We start from the raw sequence: 18,834 nt of genomic DNA on the forward strand, positions 1-18,834 counted from the left end.
TATTAGTTTCCTTTAAACGTCGTAATCAGCATAAAAACCTACCGTTAATGTAAGAATACGAAAAATATTACATATTTCATATTTAATTACTTACCTCTTCATCATTATAACACGTTTATTTTTTAATATTCAATATTGAAAATTCCGTTCTTATAAGTTGACTGAATGGAACGGAATAGCTGCCAAACGCCCATAGATATAATATGCTTAAAGACGACGCCTAACCGAGCTGTCACTGTCACCACTTTTGTTTAGTGTACGATTAACAATGTTTTTCTTATTTTTTCGCAACTGTATTAAAAAACGTCGTTCGATACACGTGCGGAAATGTCATTCTTCACTCGTCCCGAGTCTTGCCACTCGCCTGCGGCTCGTGGCAAGATATCTCGGTACTCGTGAAGTAATGACATACCTTCCGCACTAGCATCGAAATGTACTATATCATCATTATGGATGAAAATAATTGCGAATGCACAGTTGCCTCCAGAAACTCGCGAACTAAATTGACATGAGTTTGACAAATAAAATGATACCAGGAATAGCAAAGAAAAAATAGGTAGGGGTATATGTCGATATCGATAAGTAAGATGCACTTACTACCTATGTGATAACTAGCTGTTGCCCGCGACTTCGTCCGCGTGGACTCTTATCTTGAACATTTTACATCTTAAGTACAGTCAGCAGCAGAAGTTGCTAAGCGGTCGAGGTGTTCAAAATTACCTTAACACGCTCTTATTCTCTTAACAATAAAGTCACGTCAAGATCATTTTGAACACTTCGCCCGCTTAGCAACTATTGCTGCTGACTGTACCTATAATTTTCATCGATGCAAACTTTATAATATACACTTTTAATATAATGTTAATGCCGTTTTACGAAGTTTGAAGTTCCTAGCTTGAAAGCTTGCAAAATACTTTTTTTGTAATCAGCTTTTACGCCTTTCTAAGAAGTTTCAAAGCATTCGTAATGGATTCAAACTTTCAACCCCTTTTTAACCTTGTTAGGGGATGAATTTTACAAAACGCTGAAATTACTTTTCCTGTCTTTTAATAATACCCCCAAATACAAAGATTCAAGTCCCGCGTTCGAAAAAAATTTTGGTATCGCTACAAACTTTCAACCCCTTTTTCACCACCTTAGGGGATGAATTTTCAAAAACGCTGAAATTAAATTTCTTGTATTTTAATTTAATACCTTTTTGCAAAGTTTCAAGTTCCTAGCTAAAAATATAATTTGCACCCCAAGACGAACTTTCATCCCCTTTTCAACCCCCTTAGGGATTGAATTTCCAAAAACGTTGCAATTACTTTTTTTGTAATCAGGTAATACGCCTTTCTAAGAAGTTTCAAAGCATTTGTGATGGATTCAAACTTTCAACCCCTTTTTATCCCTGTTAGGGGATGAATTTTACAAAACGCTGAAATTTCTTTTACTGTCTTCTAATAATATCCCCAAATACAAAGATTCAAGTCCCGCGTTCGAAAATTTTTTTGATATCCATACAAAATTTCAACCCCTTTTTCACCATCTTAGGGGATGAATTTTCAAAAACGCTGAAATTAGTTTTCTTGTATTTTAATATTATATCTATTTACGAAGTTTCAAACTCCTAGCTTAAAGCAAAACTTGAACCCCATACAAACTTTCATCCCCTTTTTAACCCCCTTAGGGGTTGAATTTCTCAAAATCGCTTCTTATCTCTTGTACAATTTATAAATGTAATCTAGTGTGCAAATTTCATTTTTCTATCTTTTGTAGTTTCGGCTCTGCGTTGATGAATCAGTCAGTCAGGACACTTGCATTTATACAGGGCGCCCCACAGCTATGCCACATGGAGGGAAAGTACCCTGAATATTGTAGATGGAACATTTTACTGAAAGAAGACATTATTTTAATCTTAAAAACAATTTAAACTGCATTTATGATTTTTAAATAATTACATGGTTGAACCGGGAATCGAACCCGCTACACGAGAAAAAAAAAACATCCTGTAGCTTTTTCATCCCGATCGAAAGGCTTCATCATAAGGATTATTTTTTGCTAAATAACATAGTGTCAGAAACTAAAGGAAGACCATGAATTTTAACATTTGATGTGAAATTTAGCGAAATAATCAAAAGAGAGCGGCTTTGTATTCAACAGAATGACACTCATTTTGAGCATTTGATAAATTAAATTGGTTAATTTGAATTGAAAATGTTAAAATTCATGGGTTTCTTTTTATTACCGACACTATGTTATTTAGCAAAAAATAATCCTTATGATGAAGCCTTTCGATCGGTATGAAAAAGCTACAGGATGTTTTTTTTTTCCGTGTAGCGGGTTCGATTCCCGGTTCAACCATGTAATTATTTAAAAATCTATGAATGCAGTTTAAATTGTTTTTTAAATTAAAATAATGTCTTCTTTCAGCAAAATGTTCTATCTACAATATTCAGGGTACTTACCCTCCATGTGGCATAGCTGTGGGACGCCCTGTATATATAGATTATAAAGGGGTCACAAACGATTTCGATTTGTATGAATGTGACGTGAAAAGTGGTTGATTCGATTGTAAGATTGTGACGTTACCAATCAAATCAGGAGGTGCGGATGTGAAACTGACAAATATGCAGGTATGGCGGCAAGTTGTTTATATCAAGAGCTCGCGGTTGTCGCCATAAATCTAAAATTGGTGATTTAATTTTGTACAATGTGACCGGTAGATGAGATTGATCTATAATTAAAGTTAGACCAAGAAAAGTCTGCAGCGATTTTGATAGCCCACGCAGAATAATTTAATAATTTCTTAGAATTTCGACGTTTAAAATAATACTTGCACTGCGTGGGCTATTAAAATCGCTGCATACTTTTTTTGGTCTAACTGTATTTAAATTCTGACCTAATTGTCAACCTGAATGTCCAGTTTAGGGACTGGTCTTCTTTACAATCGAAGCAATAGGGATCACCGAGACGATTTAATTTTTAAGTCCACACCACACAAAATAAATGAAAAATCTTATCTTATTTCCCCGTCTGGGTCGGCCTTATTTGTATTTTGAGCCAAAATCACTGTTTCTATGTTATCACCTACAACTTGTTACTCTAGCTCTAAGTTTTCCTAACAAATAAAATAAAATAAATATAATAAAATATTTATTTAATTACCTACAATATGTTTATCCAATATCCTTGTATCGATTACTATAAAATTGCACAATTTCTCGAAATTCCAGGTAACATTTGTAAAATAATTGTAAAATCATTTAAATTACTTAAAGATACATTTTAACTGACCGCGCAACAGTAGCGCCGCTAGCGGTGAATTCTCGCGATATTCTCTATAGTTCGTTTTTTTTAGCATTAGAAAGAACTCCACAGAAGTAAGCGTACAGTTTTTATCAGGCTCTTTAATTGTTAATAATTATTGAATTATCTAATGTAGCACGGTCAATACATATAATTTACTTCAAATTATTACCGCTAAAAGTGCCGGATTTGGAACCACAAGCTTACTTCTGCGAAGTTCTTTCTAATGCTAAAAAAAACGAACTATAATTAAAACTTTTTTGAAAATATCGATATGAACAGCACTGGCCAAACTGTGGTATCATTTGTGCACATTGACCTGTCAATTTAGTTCGCGAAATTCAAAGAGCATATACCTACTCACTACGTGCGAAATTCTGGAGGCAACCTTAAATGTACCGCCTACAATCTTTCCTGCTTTGCCTTAAGGATAAGTGGTAGAGTAGAGTATGCCTCATGGCATCAAGTTCGCCTTTTGTGCATTAAGTCGTTCTTATGTGCAATAAAATTAAAGTATTAGTTGTGTTAACTATCAACAGATATTTTTTAAAACTTTCTCTGGACTTTTATAGGTGATATTGATGTGAACACAGGAAATAGTTGCTAAGACTTTTTTTATGAGCAATGTTACTTTCGAGTAACTTTAGTTTTTTAAAATACCTAGTACATGGTTTGCTGGTTAATTATTGTCCAGTAGATTCGTTAAATAATGAATATGGACGGCTAACAACCTACCTAATTTATTCAATTGTATGTTTAACACCAAATGAGAGACACATTTAGTGATTCCTAAGGTATTTTATCGACTGACAATCAGGGTTAATTTAAGTTTTTTATACTGTTTTTTTTTACTTCAGGACATATATAGAAGGTACTTCCAATACATGCGTAAGAGCAGTTAAAAGTACGCGCGTGGATCTGTATTCACCAATTCACCGTAGAAATTGTTCGGAATAAGGAAGTGTATCATTTAAAATTGATTATAAAATGTTCGTTTTTGTTACTCATACATACATATAATCACGCCTTTTCCCGGAGAGGTAGACAGAGACCACCGATTTCCACTTGCTACGATCCTGACATACCTCTTTCGCTTCCTTCACTTTCATAACATTCGGTTTAGGGTGCTCTTGACCTGGCCAAAAAGACAGGCAGGACCCCTCTATAGTATAGCTATAGAGGGGTCCTGCCATTGTAAATATTGTAGACACACGACTAAAACTCAAAATTAAAACGTATAAAATTATCCAAAAATGTATATATATGGATAAATGATTTTATTATTTTTATATCATTTTGATCCATGTTCGTTCACTGATATCTATGTGTTAAAATTGTTAAATATGAAACGGTGTCGTCACGCCATCTAGCCGTGCATAGGCTAAAGGTGTGTGCGCCATCTATCCGCGAGAATTATTTTTTCTTGATTTCCGAAGCACGTTTTTTCCTTAGACCAAGGACAATAACCAACGGACACTAACAATAGGCTAGTCCGTGCTTAGACTCTATTCATCTTATACGAAGTTACGTATGTCTTTGACCTGGCCTTTTTTTTGTTAGTCTAATATTTTAATACACCATTATGATTCATTAATGTCAACAGACAAGGAGTAGTGCGAACGAGCAAGAAACACTGTCAAACGACGCGACACTGCCGCGAGTCGTGCTGGCGCGTCGCGCGACCGACCTGCGGCTCCGATGGCAAACTATACGCCAACGCTTGCAGAATGAAGGCGACTAACTGTGGGTAAGTACCCAACTCAATATTTCTGATAGCCTGGTACTTCGCAGGCCAATTCGAGTTTTAATTATTAGATATGTTTCCAATGCTAATTATCTAATAACAAAAACTCGAATTGGCTTTCGCTTGCACAATGAAATTAGGTATTTGACTACTAGTCAAATCAGTTTCTTTTTTTCGAACTGTCAAAACGATTTTGCCACCTATGGATTTTATATGAAACACTAGCATGTGACGTCAAAATCAAATTACCTACTCTTTATAGTTTTATACGGGTTTTAAAATAGAAATTGTGTATAAGAATAGCTGCTGTCTGTTTCTCTATTAATCTTCTGGTGCTTTATTTCATTGGTGCAAAATAATTTATAGATGGTCAAGCAAATCTTGTCATTAGAAAAAGGCGCGAAATCCAAATTTTCTATGGAATGATATCCTTTCGCGCCTACATTTTTCAAATTTGCCGCCTTTTCCTACTGACAAGATCTGCTTGACCCAGTATATTTTAAATACAGTCAAATCCTATTCTAAATATTCTAATTGCCATATTCCAGAAAGCACGTGTTCGAAGTGCCGATGGCGTTCTGCGTGTCACAGGAGCGTACGTCGGGCGGCGAAGCCTGCGCCACCGACTGCTCGGGTCAGAAGGAGAAACTTGTGTGCGGTTCTGACGAGAACGTGTATAGGAACGAGTGCGAGATGAAGATGCTTAACTGCGGGTGAGTTCTGGTTGCCTGGTAGCTGTGGGCATTGTGGGAAGTGCCTATGGCGTTCTGCGTGTCGCAGGAGCGTACGTCGGGCGGCGAAGCCTGCGCCACCGACTGCTCGGGTCAGAAGGAGAAACTTGTGTGCGGTTCTGACGAGAACGTGTATAGGAACGAGTGCGAGATGAAGATGCTTAACTGCGGGTGAGTTCTGGTTTCCTGGTAGCTGTGGGCATTGTGGGCATTGTGGGCAGTGCCTATGGCGTTCTGCGTGTCACAGGAGCGGACGTCGGGCGGCGAGGCCTGCGCCACCGACTGCTCGGGTCAGAAGGAGAAGCTTGTGTGCGGTTCTGACGAGAACGTGTATAGGAACGAGTGCGAATGAAGATGCTTAACTGCGGGTGAGTTCTGGTTGCCTGGTAGCTGTGGGCATTGTGGGCATTGCGGGCAGTGCCTATGGCGTTCTGCGTGTCACAGGAGCGGACGTCGGGCGGCGAAGCCTGCGCCACCGACTGCTCAGGTCAGAAGGAGAAACTTGTGTGCGGTTCTGACGAGAACGTGTATAGGAACGAGTGCGAGATGAAGATGCTTAACTGCGGGTGAGTGCTGATTGCCTAGTAGCTGTGGGCATTGTCGGGCTAGCACATGATTGGCGCGACTGTATCTCTTGGCGTGATAGACTACCCATCCCTCTTTTATTAACATACATAGATAGAATGACGGGTAGTCTATCTCGCCGCGAGATACTGGAGCGCCAATAATGTGCTCGGCCTATACTACTAGTAGGTGTCATTCAATCATTGGCCTGTCACATCAAAAGATGATGGTTTAGACAGCGTCTATATTAAGAGGGCGGCACTTCCGCAAATGACTATTAAGCCCAATGCGAGAGCGGCAGCCGCGACCGCATAGCTGGCAGGAGAATGCCGTGCCCGGTGACGAACGTGGGAGAGCGGCGCGCTTGTGTCTCAGTTCCCGCCTAGTGTGAAGAAGAAGTTCTTCTTCTTCTTCGTAGGTGTAAGTATTCCACAATAAAGGTCTACTTTGTCGGGGACGAGACGCGTATGGTAGACCTAATAATCTATCTATGTATTCTAGAGTTAGACCAAGAGAAGTCTGCAGCGATTTTGATAGCCCACGCAGTGCAACTGTTATATATACGTCATAATTTCATAGAAGTTTAAAATAACACTTGCATCAAAATCGCTGTAGACTTTTCTTGGTCTAACTCTATACCCTGTTTTATGTATCTGTATGTACTCAAATGTTATGGTGCCAAATATCGGCTTCTTAGCTTTATCGATGTGCAATGATTTTTGCTAAAATAATTTGAAGCTGTCAAAGAGTGACAAAGAAAATAGATAGTATAGAGGGTTATGTCATAGTAAATTTTGTAGTCACAGTAAATTTACTGCCATCTATCACACACGATTAAAACTCAAAATGAAAATATATACAACTATTTAAAAAAAATCAATATATAGATCAATGATTTTATTATTTTTATATCATTTCGATCCACGTTCTTTCAATGATACCTATGTGTTAAAATTGTTAAATATGAAACGGTGTCGTCAACGCCATCTAGCCGAGCATAGGCCAAAGGTCTGTGCGGCATCTATCCGAGAATGACTTCTTCTTGATTTCCGAGGCACGTTTTTCCCTTAGACTTTATTCATCTTATACGGAGTTACATATGTCTTTGGTAATATTAACAACATTGCGCAAAAAAAAGCGTGCACAAAACTGTAGAGCCTATCTGAAAATATTATACCTAAACTGTCATCAAACCTATAAATATGTAGGTACAGTCGCCAGATATATCGGAGCGGCCAAGGTGTTCATAATATCTGAACACGCACTCTAACGCCCTGACAATAGAGGCGTGTTCAGATATTTGAGAGCACCTTGGCCGCTCCGATATATCTGATGGCGACTGTACAAGCAGAGAGCAACCGAGCAGGCTTTGTAAACAGGCAGTTTAAACTAGTTTCGGTGAGATATAAAGTCAACCGAGAATAAAAACATTTACTTAGTTTTATTACTCTTCATAAATTAATACAAATAATGTGACGAGAGAAAACGAAATGATTAGATCTTTATAGCGCACTTAAAATGTAGACATTGTTTATATAAAAAAATAATTGCGTGATTCTTAATTACATATTCTGCATAGGCAACAAACATGCATTGCGTAAAACAATGTGCCTGAGAGAAATGTGACGTCCCACGCGAAAATGTACCTTATGGCAGTTGGCGCTTACGCTATTATTAACGCCGCTCCAATATCATTGCGGCGCTATACGACGTAAGCGCCAGCCGCCATAAGGTACCTTTTTCCCGCGGAACGTCACAAATTAAAGCGAGATGGGCCTCCACACATAGCAATAATTCTTCACTAACACCTTATAAAGCAAATCCCCTGCCGCGTCTGTCCGTTTGTGTTTGTTCGCGATAAACTCAACAACTACTGAACGGATTTCCATGCGGGTTTCACCTATCAATAGAGTGATTCATAAGGAAGCTTTAGGTGTATTGTTAACCCGTGCGAAGCCGGGGCGGGTCGCTAGTACTACTTACTTACTTACTACTTACTTGGTTGGCGCGGTGACCCAAAATGAGTCTTGGCCTCCAACACAAGAGCACGCCACTTTGATCGGTACAGAGCGGTATCCCGCCAGCTTTCGCCGACGCCGAGCTCACGGAGATCTGCCTCCACTCTATCTGCCCAACGGCATTTAGGACGACCAACAGGACGGTGCCCAGTTGGTCGACCCAAGTAGGCCCTTTTGGCTGCCCGATCTTCACCCATCCTTTCGAGATGGCCAAGCCAGCGGAGACGATGCGTATATTAAAATCATTTATCTCAAATTCCACAGAGTGAGCAACAGGAAGATAGTGAAGAAGGTAGACATGGAGAAATGCCGAGCGAAGATGAACAAATGCCTGAAGGTCAAATGCCCCGGCGAGTCTGACCCTGTATGCGGTACTGACGCCAACGTCTACGCTAACCCTTGCCACCTCAAGGTCGCCACTTGCCTGTAAGTGCTTACAAAAGTGTTACTTTTACACACCGCCACAGACTAAATAATAGTACTAGGTACAGAAGATTCACTCTCTAACAAAACGCGTCTGTTACGATTGGGACAGATATGACTGCTAGGTGGCACCACGCGCGGTTTATGGCTAGCCACCAAAATTGGTCTGGGACGGATGTACTTGTAGCTACTTGTTGCGACGCGACGAATTCGCGGAGTGAGCCACGACTGACAGCGCGGAGATCACATCAAATAGTACTAAATTAACTGTCCAAATATATTAAACTTATTTTGAACGGCTTCCTATTTAATTTCGATCCATTTCGAGGATCTTCGTCTAGGAGTAACGACTGTAATGTCTTTACTGATCGAGCGCGCGACTTATAAAGTGCCCTACAGGACAGAGCAGGGGGGGGGGGGGGAAGAACTTTATCGTTGCAGCAACCATAAAATAGATATTCAATTGTTTCTTCAACATCGTTACCATATATTTTTAAATATTTCCGCAGCAAAGGAGTTCAGCTGGCGCACTTCGGTAACTGCACGTTGCTGCCGCGGCTCGAGGTCGACTGCCCGGAGAGCTGTGACAACGCTGTGGAGCAGCCCGTCTGTGGATCCGACGGAAACGTCTACAAGTAAGACTCGTCTTTTTTTCTTTTTTTTTAAGGCTAAAAACGGGACCCTATTACTAAGACTCCACTGTCTGTCTGTCGCCAGGCTGTATCTCATGAACCGGAATAGACAGTTGAAATTTTCACAGATGATATATGCCGCTATAACAACAAATACTAAAAAAGTATGGAACCCTCGGTGGGCGAGTCCGACTCGCACTTGTCCGGTTTTTGGTCTTGGTCCCATTTAATGGCAAATATCGCTTAAACTAAGAGATACCACTCACCAAGACCGTCTACGTTAAGTTTGCATGAGTTTGACACTTTTGGCAGTGACCATGAATATCTATCTACTTGATGTAAAACTTGATGGACAATTGATCTACATGGATATGCTTTAGCTGGCGGATTTAGTTATATCCGATATTTACTTCCCTTGCACCTCCTCTATATTTGTAATACCGCATGTCTATTTATTTTGTATAGTCATAATATCGCGATCTAATCTTGAAGCAAAACAGCTGCGTGAACGAGAGGCCAGAGCCCCCAGAGCAACAGTTAAATAAGTAGACAACAATATGGGCCACTTGCACCGTCGCACTAACCCGGGGATAAGCGGTTAAACCGTTAACCCAGTGTCAAATTGTACTGGTAACTCCAGGTTGAACCAGTTAACCCCGGGCTAGTGGAATGGTGCAAATGGCACTAAGTGTCTTTGAACTCCATAGTCCAACTCGATATCTTCACAATTTTCCAGGTCGGAATGTGAGCTCCGCCGCCTCACCTGCGGCCAGCACGTGGTAACCGTGTCGGCCTCGCACTGCCGCACCACCGCGCTCTGCCACGAGTCCTGTCCCGACACGCCGGCGTTCGTCTGCGGCTCCGACAACCGCTTCTACAAGAACGAGTGTATCATGAAGAAGGAGAACTGCGGGTCAGTGTCTTAATGACTTATGTAGTCCTGGTACTTGAATAACAAGATCAGTAAATGGAAAAGTTTAACCAGCCGGGCTAGCACATGGTTGGCGCGACAGTATCGCGCGGCGAGATAGACTACCCGTCCCTCTTTTATTAAAAGTCTGCAGCGAATTTGATAGCCAACGCAATGCAAGTGTTATAATTTCATTGAAGTTTGACGTTTAAAATAACACTTGCACTGCGTGGGCTATCAAATCCGCTGCAGACTTTTCTCGGTCCGACTCTACGCAGAAAATTTGCATGTATCGTGGCTTCCAACCTCCGTGGCGACCTGACATAGACCGACTGAGTGACTGGCTGACTGACATAGATTGGAACTACGGACGTTTAAATTTGAACTTCTACATGACGATCACACGACAAAATACCATCAGTTCACAACAGACAACCGGACAAGGCAGACGATGACGACAGACCGAACATGGGTCTTTCCTAAATGACCAAGGAATTTGTGGCACAAATTTCTGGTTGTAGACTAGTGCCAGGAGGCCTAGCCAAGACAATCGTTGAAGAAAACGTCAATAGAAATTTAAGTAATGCCTGGAAACAGTCACGTGACTTTTTAAAGCATCCTTCACCCCGATGCATTTGGAATTTTTCAATGTACGATAAGATTGTCATTTTGGCTAGGCTAGGTTGTAAACAAGTCTGATTTTCTTCTTCGTATTAGGGACTATATAAGGCTCCAAAGCCTATGTATCACTGCGACCATTCCTGATCTATTGTGATCGCCACCTACTACAACTCTCGATCCAAACCTGCGACTTCAAACAGCTGCAGGATCTTTTTTATCTCGAGAGACTTTAACTCCTCCGGGCGCAATATGTGTCCACCTAGGAATAAGTCACGAGTACGTATTAGGCAAGGGCACTCTGTGAGGATGTGCAAGGGCGTCTCCTCTGCCTCCACCAAGTGTGATACCAGGGCCACATAACTTACCAGCAACCTCTATCCACAGCAAGCACGTCTTCGTGGTGCCGCTGAAACGCTGCCTGGCCCGCTTCCAGTACTCAGGCTGTGCGCGAGTGTGCCCGCCAGAGTATGACCCCGTGTGCGGCACTGATGACAAGACTTACTCCAACAAGTGCTTCCTTGAGATGGAGAATTGCCGGTCTAGGTATGCTTTGAACTTATGCTATTCTGGTAGTTAATAACAATGTCGAAATAAACGCCTCTACGCCAATGTGTTTTTGAAATTGGTCTAGATTGTAGAAGATTATCAATTTTTAAAAGTTTGACCATAATCGGAATGATGTCTAATAATGACCTATTTTCCTGATACTTAAGAGTCACAAGAACTTACCCGCCGCCATACAATTGAAATTACGCTCCAAAACGACATACTGAAATAACATAAAAACGTGACCAGACATAACATGTCGTTCAAAAATAAGAACGCAACTTCATTTGTATGGTGACGGGTTATTCTAGTGACTCTTAAAGGCGATTTCCTTAGAACAGGTTAGTTAAATAAAAAAAAACCTCTACGACTGCGGTCAACATAATCAGTGACATAAAAAAATTATAATATAATTTCAAAATAAAAATATATGTATAATCATTCTAACACAATCCTTAAATATATTTCAGGAGTTTGGTGACATTAAAATACCTGGGCACGTGCAGCGAACCTATCGCCGAGGAGCCGAAGAACTACCTTTATCGATAGAATCTATCGATATCGATAAAATCACCAGTCATATCGACATTTCTTCCAATCCATATCGTCACTGGAATCCATTTTACATTAGTGCCAACTTATTTAAGTAAAATCATACCTTTGGCGGAAGACTATGTTCAGTATTAGGAGTCTTTTTCTGACCAAGGGTGTAAAATGTGTATTTGGTTAAGCATAAAAGTTGCATGTTTCTAGATTGTAACCGTAACTCATTAATTTGAATTATAATAAAGTAATTATGATTGGTTTTAGAAGGGGCCAAAGTTGTGGTTTAACACCTCATGCTATTAATGATACTCGAGCAAGCAAAGGTTCCCAAATTTATCTACGAGCGTAGTCGCGTGGTTCTAAAAGTGGAGATTTGAGCGTTGCGAGAGTTTTAAACCACGAGGATTAAACAAAACTTTGCTACCGACTGAAAGAGAATTTTTTTCACCAGCGAGGAACATAATTAATTACTGTAAAACATTACAATTAGTTTCAATATATTATTAAAAATCAACACACAGATCAACTCAAAATTAGCATCTTATGGATAATATGCAATTATCTCATACGTTTTTCAAGAATAATGATAGCCTTTACGAGCTGGTGTGGTGAAAACAATTCTTCTGTTCGGAAAGAGGATTCAAATTATTATACATGTGACTTTTTAATAAGCTTAACTTAATATAGAGACCAACTCAATAAAATTCGTCTTCCATTTTATCGTGTTTAATATCTTTAGATTTCAATATAAAATAAATAAGTACAAAAATATCCAGCGCATGCCCCAGTAATGCCTGCGCAATTTTGACGTATACATATTTAAAAAAGATTTACCGTTTCAAATTATCAGTTTTTATCTTTTAAGTGAACGTAATATTAAGAACTGAGTTTGGACTGTTTAATTTATTTTTCTATTTATTATCTAATCGTAGTTTAAGGTTTTGTAAATATTTAGTGAATTCATTAACAATTATTTATTTTATTTATAAATTACTTTATCGCTGCATTTAAAAAAGACTTTTACACGCATTTTATTAATTTTATGGAAAACCATTAAAGACAGAATGCATATCAAGATAATATAAGGATACCTACTTTGTAAGAATAATACGTACTACAAACTTACTACCACAGTTTTATCATAAAGTAAGTATAGATATATGCATACTTTATGGTTTTATCAAGAATCAAATAAAAAAAATATTCCGTGAACTGAAGGCATCCCAGCATCTCCACCATATGTATAGTTCAGTTGACCGCATGAAAAAAATGCATTTTTTGTTTTTGATAATGGAGTTTGCTAATTTTAAAATCGTTGTAATCGTAAATAAATCGTTGACCCTATTATTTGTTACTATTTTAATAACATTATTTCTTTATTTTGGAATAAAATACTTTCGAACTAGCATTATATCTTAATGTGCAAAGACTTTAAATAATTGACACTGCCATAGACGTGTTAGTTCGTAAAGTTAGTGTTGTTTGTAAAATTGTAACAATTAGTGGTTCTACTTAAAATGCTTATCTAATTAATACTCTGTATACGCTCAAGTTCTACCTACTGTTTAAATAACAAGCGATTATTAAATTAAAACAATTGTATATTGTGTTTCAATTGAAATTACACCTTTACCTGGAATACTGCCCCATATTCCTCTTTCTTGAGGCCTAGACAAGTAGTGGAGTGTGCTCAGGCCATAAAAAGATTTCATCTAAATCGGTTCAGCCGTCATTGATTCCCCATACAATCTTACACCTTCATTTTCACTTTTGAGAGATTTTTTTAAATAAAAACTATCCTATGTTTCTTTCCCGGGGCTCAAAATATCTCTATACCAAATTTTATCTAAATCGGTTCAGCGGTTATTGGATACCCATACAAATTTTCACCTCCATCTTAACACCCTTAAGGGATGATTTTTGAAATAAAAAGTATGCTAGGTACGAGTATGTTATTCCCTGGGACTCAACCTATCTCTGTACCAAATTTTAACTAAATTGCTTTAGCGGTTTAGGTGTGAAGAGGAATAAAAAAAAGTATTATTTTCATATTTTATGTGTTTTAGTAGCTTAAATGATATAGATATCAAGATCAAGTTGAGAGCCCCTCCCCTAAAAATTTACATCAAAAATCTCGGTGGCTCCACTTCTTAAATCCATCCTTGGGTCCTAAGGACCTTTCCTGCCAAAGGAAATCTCTTGTTCACGCAACGCCGTTATTTTAGGCCCAGCACCTACCGCTAAAGTGACAATCGTATTTAGGATAATTTAGGTTACCTATTTATAAACCTATATAATGTGAGCTTATCTTGCAGTAGGAGATCCTTTAAGATATTTTACCCTCATTTGTTTTTGGGTGAATCAACTAAAACCCTGGTCTTATGACAATTAAATTTAATGAACTTATTTTTTGTGTTATTTATGAGCCATTGAGCACAATGGGACATGAATAAGAATAAATTTATTGAGAATAACTAAGAATACAGTAGCATGCACAAAAGGTGCCCTAGCCCCAAACTAAGGCTATCTTGAGACTCACGAAAAAGAGTATGCAATAGTTGGGACATTGGAAAAACTAAACTTAAAAATTATGTGTGATAGTGGGTGACAAGGTGTGAGCAGTGGCGTAGCTAGGGGGGGGGGCGGCGGGGGCGGTCCGCCCCGGGTGTCACCCATTTAGGGGTGACACCCGACCGTGAACATCAGTAGTGCCACCTATAAAAATTCGTAAAATCATGTAAAATGAAAGCGATGAAGTAAATCCTGAGCTATTGAACATAAATTACAATTACTATTTTTAAATATATTTTACAATTTTGATTGAACTTTGGGGTGACACCCACAATTTCCGCACCGGGTGCCACCCATGCTAGCTACGCTACTGGGTGTGAGAGTTGTAAGTGTGTGTTATAAGTAAGTATGTTCATGTAGATCGTGGTACCGCTACTCACACTGTTAACTGAAAATTAGTAAGCCTTATTGCACTAACAGATACAGCGGACGGACCACCGTTAACCGGTTAAACTTGGAGTTACCATGGTTATTAATTAGTACTATTTGACACTGGGAGGTTTAACAGCTTAACTCCGGGTTACTGGGATGGTGCAAGTGGCGCTAAGAGTCAAAAAGCCGCTTCCATATAAAATAGAGAACGTAGAAGTTTTCTTGAGTGTAAACCTTTCAAGCAAGTGCTCTAACTTCGTCTAAAGGGGCCCACTGATTAACAGTCCACCGGACGGTATCGGCCTGTCAGTTGTTCGGAGCTGTCAAAATTTTGTTCTAACTGACAGGCCGTTACCGTCCGGCGGACTGTTAATCAGTGGGGCCCTTTACTTATTTAAGCAAGCATTACAATTTCTAGCAACGAAAACTAATAGTAGGTACCTACCAGTGGCGGCGCGTCAAACATATCCATAAGGCAAGCCGGGGCTAATTGGGCTTACATATTTCCTTTATAACTCTGCTCAAACGTCCAAAAACAGGCAACCCGATGGGAATCGGCTTTTATGGACGCGCCGCCACTGGTACCTACTTGACATATTATAAGTATACTAAACTAGTAGGTACCTACTTGACATATTATAAGTATGTTCATGTAAAATTTCATGTTACTTTCGAATGTCGTTTTAAAATTAGAGCATGACTTCGATCTTCGATTGTATGGAAGCGACTTTTAGGTGGAGGGTCAGTGTGACTCTTAAATCGAGTAACAGACGAGGGAAGATAAGGTATGTACATCACCTTATCGTATCTTGTCTATTCAATACAAAATAAATAATTCCGTATAATTTTACGTTCTCCGACACCAGTTACATGACAGTTCAAATCCCTTGAAACTGATGTAACTTTTGATCTTACTTGACACTTACTTGTTTGATTTAGTTTTAATTGGCTTACCGAAATTGTCACAAGACTAGAGATAAAAAACAAATACATTGGAATAACTATGCAAACTGTAGACATACAAAGGGAAATACCATTTACGTCACGATAAATGGAAATATTTATACTTTGCTTCCTGATAGTGATAACCTAGAAACTAATTTTGCAAGATTGAAGTTTTTAAAGCTCACGTAAAAAAGGTATGCCAGTATGCGTTGTGCCTTCCAATATGGGCTTTAAATGGAGGGTTCAATTCTACTCGCAAAACTGAGCTACTTTCATCATGGGACCAACCCCGAATCGTGAAAAAAATATTGGATCTTTCATACACATAAATAATAGTTATTTGTTTCACTCGGGGGCAAAGTTGTTGTTTAACCGCTCGTGCTAATATTGATACCCGAGCAAGCGAAAGATTCCAAAATTCGAAAAATGGAATCTTGAGCGTTGCGAGGGTTTCAAAGCACGAGGGTTAAACAAAATTTGCCCCCGAGTGAAACACAAAATTTTTCACCACACCAACCCGAAGCAAATATTAAATGTAAAATATCAAACAAAATCAAATGAAATCAAATCCAAATGAATGTTATTAAATATTTGACATCCAAAATCATCATTTAAAAGGCAATTCTACCACCAAACATAAGAAAACAACTCTCAAAATTGCATTTGATTACTTTGCCTCACATGTGAATAAAATGCAACTTTGCTATCAGTTTTTGAAGTGCAAAGTAAGCCTTTCCGAGCTGGTGTGGTGAAAATAAATGAATGTTATGGGACAAACTCAAACTACAATCGGAATTAGGCTCTTATTTTAAAACGACATACTTAATTTGCATAATCATTTTATGCAAATTAAGTAATACTTCGTCAAATAAAATAAAATGTAACTTTCTCATCAGTTTTGAAGTATAAAGCGAGCTGGTGTGTTGAAAATATACGTACAGTCACCTGCAATATTACTCTACAAATAAAATCGTGTCAGATATTTTTGCGGCCTTCGTTGTGTAACATAATATTGCCGGTAACTGTACTGTATAGAACTCCTATTAATAATATTGACAACGTTATTACTTGACTAATCGACTACCCAATACGTAAAGTGCCCACATCAACATATAATATTCTATAGTATAATGATTGATTATGTTTGTCAACTTTGGGGTTTTTTTTTGAGATGCAACGGATAGTTGTTTGGCCGGACACCGGCTACCGGATATTCGGCCTAACCTTCGGCCGAATAGCCGGTATCCGGCCGCCGAATATTCGGCCAGCGGAAATATACCTACATTTCGGTTTTTCAGGTGCGCATTCTGCAGGTTTGACCTGTTTCCTAGTAAACGTTCGCGCGGACTCATTTCTAGGTTCGAAATGAGTGCGCGTGCAAGTCAGTGGAATGATGAAATTGTTTTAAAATAATAAACAAGTACGATTATGACCGTGTCTGTTTCTTAAATCCAATTTGTTTACTCCGAAATCAAGCAATGTTACTATCCGGTATCCGGCCGGGTAGTAGGTCACTATCCGGTATCCGGCCGGATAGTACAATATTGGCCGGATATACCGGATACCAGATAGTAACCGGATATCCGGTGCAGCTCTAGTTTTTTTACTTACGCACCTGGATCAGAGTAAAGGATGACTCACGTTAGACCGGGCCGTGTCCTGAGCTTCCGACACCTACTTTTCTATGACATGACAGGCGAAAACGTGTCGGAAGCTCTGGCCCGGACACGGCCCGGTCTAAGCTGAGACATCCTTAAGGGTAGATACCAGGTAGGGTATGTAGCTGAGTAGATATACTAGTCTAGTTTGAGACAGTATAGCACAAAAGCTTTATAGACTTAAAAACTGAGAGTAGTAACCGATAGCGTTATGGTAACATTCCATTTCTAACCGCAGCTGCACTACCGGTACCGAACGCGTCGCTTTCATTGTCAATTTCCATAGTAAAATGAACAGTAATTCAGCTGTCGTTGGAAATGGACTGCCACCTTTACGAGTGTTACGACATTACTAATCACAGGAAAACTTATATTAGGATTGTAAAAGATTGAGCCTAAGTATACGGAACTAGGTCAAAGCCTGTGACTCGCAAGTACAATTAGCAGGCAAATTAGACAAATATAACCATTCAATCTCTCATTTAAGAAGTGAAGTAAAAATATATCATTCAAAAGAGAGCTGCCCCAGGTGTGACATAATTATATAAGGGTCAGGGTATTTGCGCAGAAGAAATTTCAAATTGAAACTGGTTCTTAAGACTCAAGGGTTTTATGCATGATGGGATATAATAATAAAAATGGAGAATCGAACTAGAATTGAAATAAATTATCTTACATTACTCCCTAAACCAAAAATTCAAAATTTCTCAGAAATAAACAAACAGTCTCTCATAAGACTAGACAAAAAGATTCAAAATCGCTCTCCTTCTTGATGCGACTGGCAAATCATATTACTTTTTGGCAACCGGGTTTTTTAACCTAATTAGACCCTGCTGAATCCGAATTTGCCGGTTGCTCGATCGAAATCTTGACCGGAAGTGAGATATTTGACATTAAAGGTCCCTTTTTTTCGTTTTTCGTAAATAACTCTTAAACGGTGGCGCATAGCAAAAAATGTTCTATTACCATAAGTAATCTACATAAAATTGCCTACAAGAAAGATTCAGTACAATTTTTCGCTAGGATCAATATTCAAAGAGATTTCAACGCGGGAAATTTAACTATAATCACTTCTAAGGTCCCGTTTTTTAGGTTTTCGTAAATAACTCATAAACGGTGGCCAATATCAAAAAATGTTGTTAGACTTTAATAATCTACACAAAATTTTGAATGAAAAAGCTTCAGTACACTTTTCGCAGGGATCAATATTTAAAAAGATAATAAAGAGGGAAAGTTAATTATAATAAATTCTAAGGTTCCTTGTT

The 18,834-nt window shown here is 38.8% G+C and overlaps 1 protein-coding gene across 1 annotated transcript in view; it reads left to right on the top strand.

The window, feature by feature from the left end:
• The window catches only part of LOC134673792 (agrin), a 143,704-nt gene extending 130,083 nt beyond the window's left edge, over positions 1 to 13,621 (top strand). The window contains exons 6-12 of the mRNA XM_063531820.1: positions 4,892 to 5,035; positions 5,581 to 5,745; positions 8,610 to 8,771; positions 9,278 to 9,403; positions 10,137 to 10,313; positions 11,316 to 11,474; positions 11,948 to 13,621. Coding sequence (XP_063387890.1) covers positions 4,892 to 5,035; positions 5,581 to 5,745; positions 8,610 to 8,771; positions 9,278 to 9,403; positions 10,137 to 10,313; positions 11,316 to 11,474; positions 11,948 to 12,026 — 1,012 coding nt within the window. The 3' untranslated portion in view covers positions 12,027 to 13,621. The remainder of the gene's footprint in view (positions 1 to 4,891; positions 5,036 to 5,580; positions 5,746 to 8,609; positions 8,772 to 9,277; positions 9,404 to 10,136; positions 10,314 to 11,315; positions 11,475 to 11,947) is intronic.
• The last annotated feature ends 5,213 nt before the right edge of the window (positions 13,622 to 18,834 follow it).

This window comes from Cydia fagiglandana, chromosome 19 (assembly GCF_963556715.1).
Source record: "Cydia fagiglandana chromosome 19, ilCydFagi1.1, whole genome shotgun sequence".
NCBI lineage: Eukaryota > Metazoa > Arthropoda > Insecta > Lepidoptera > Tortricidae > Cydia > Cydia fagiglandana.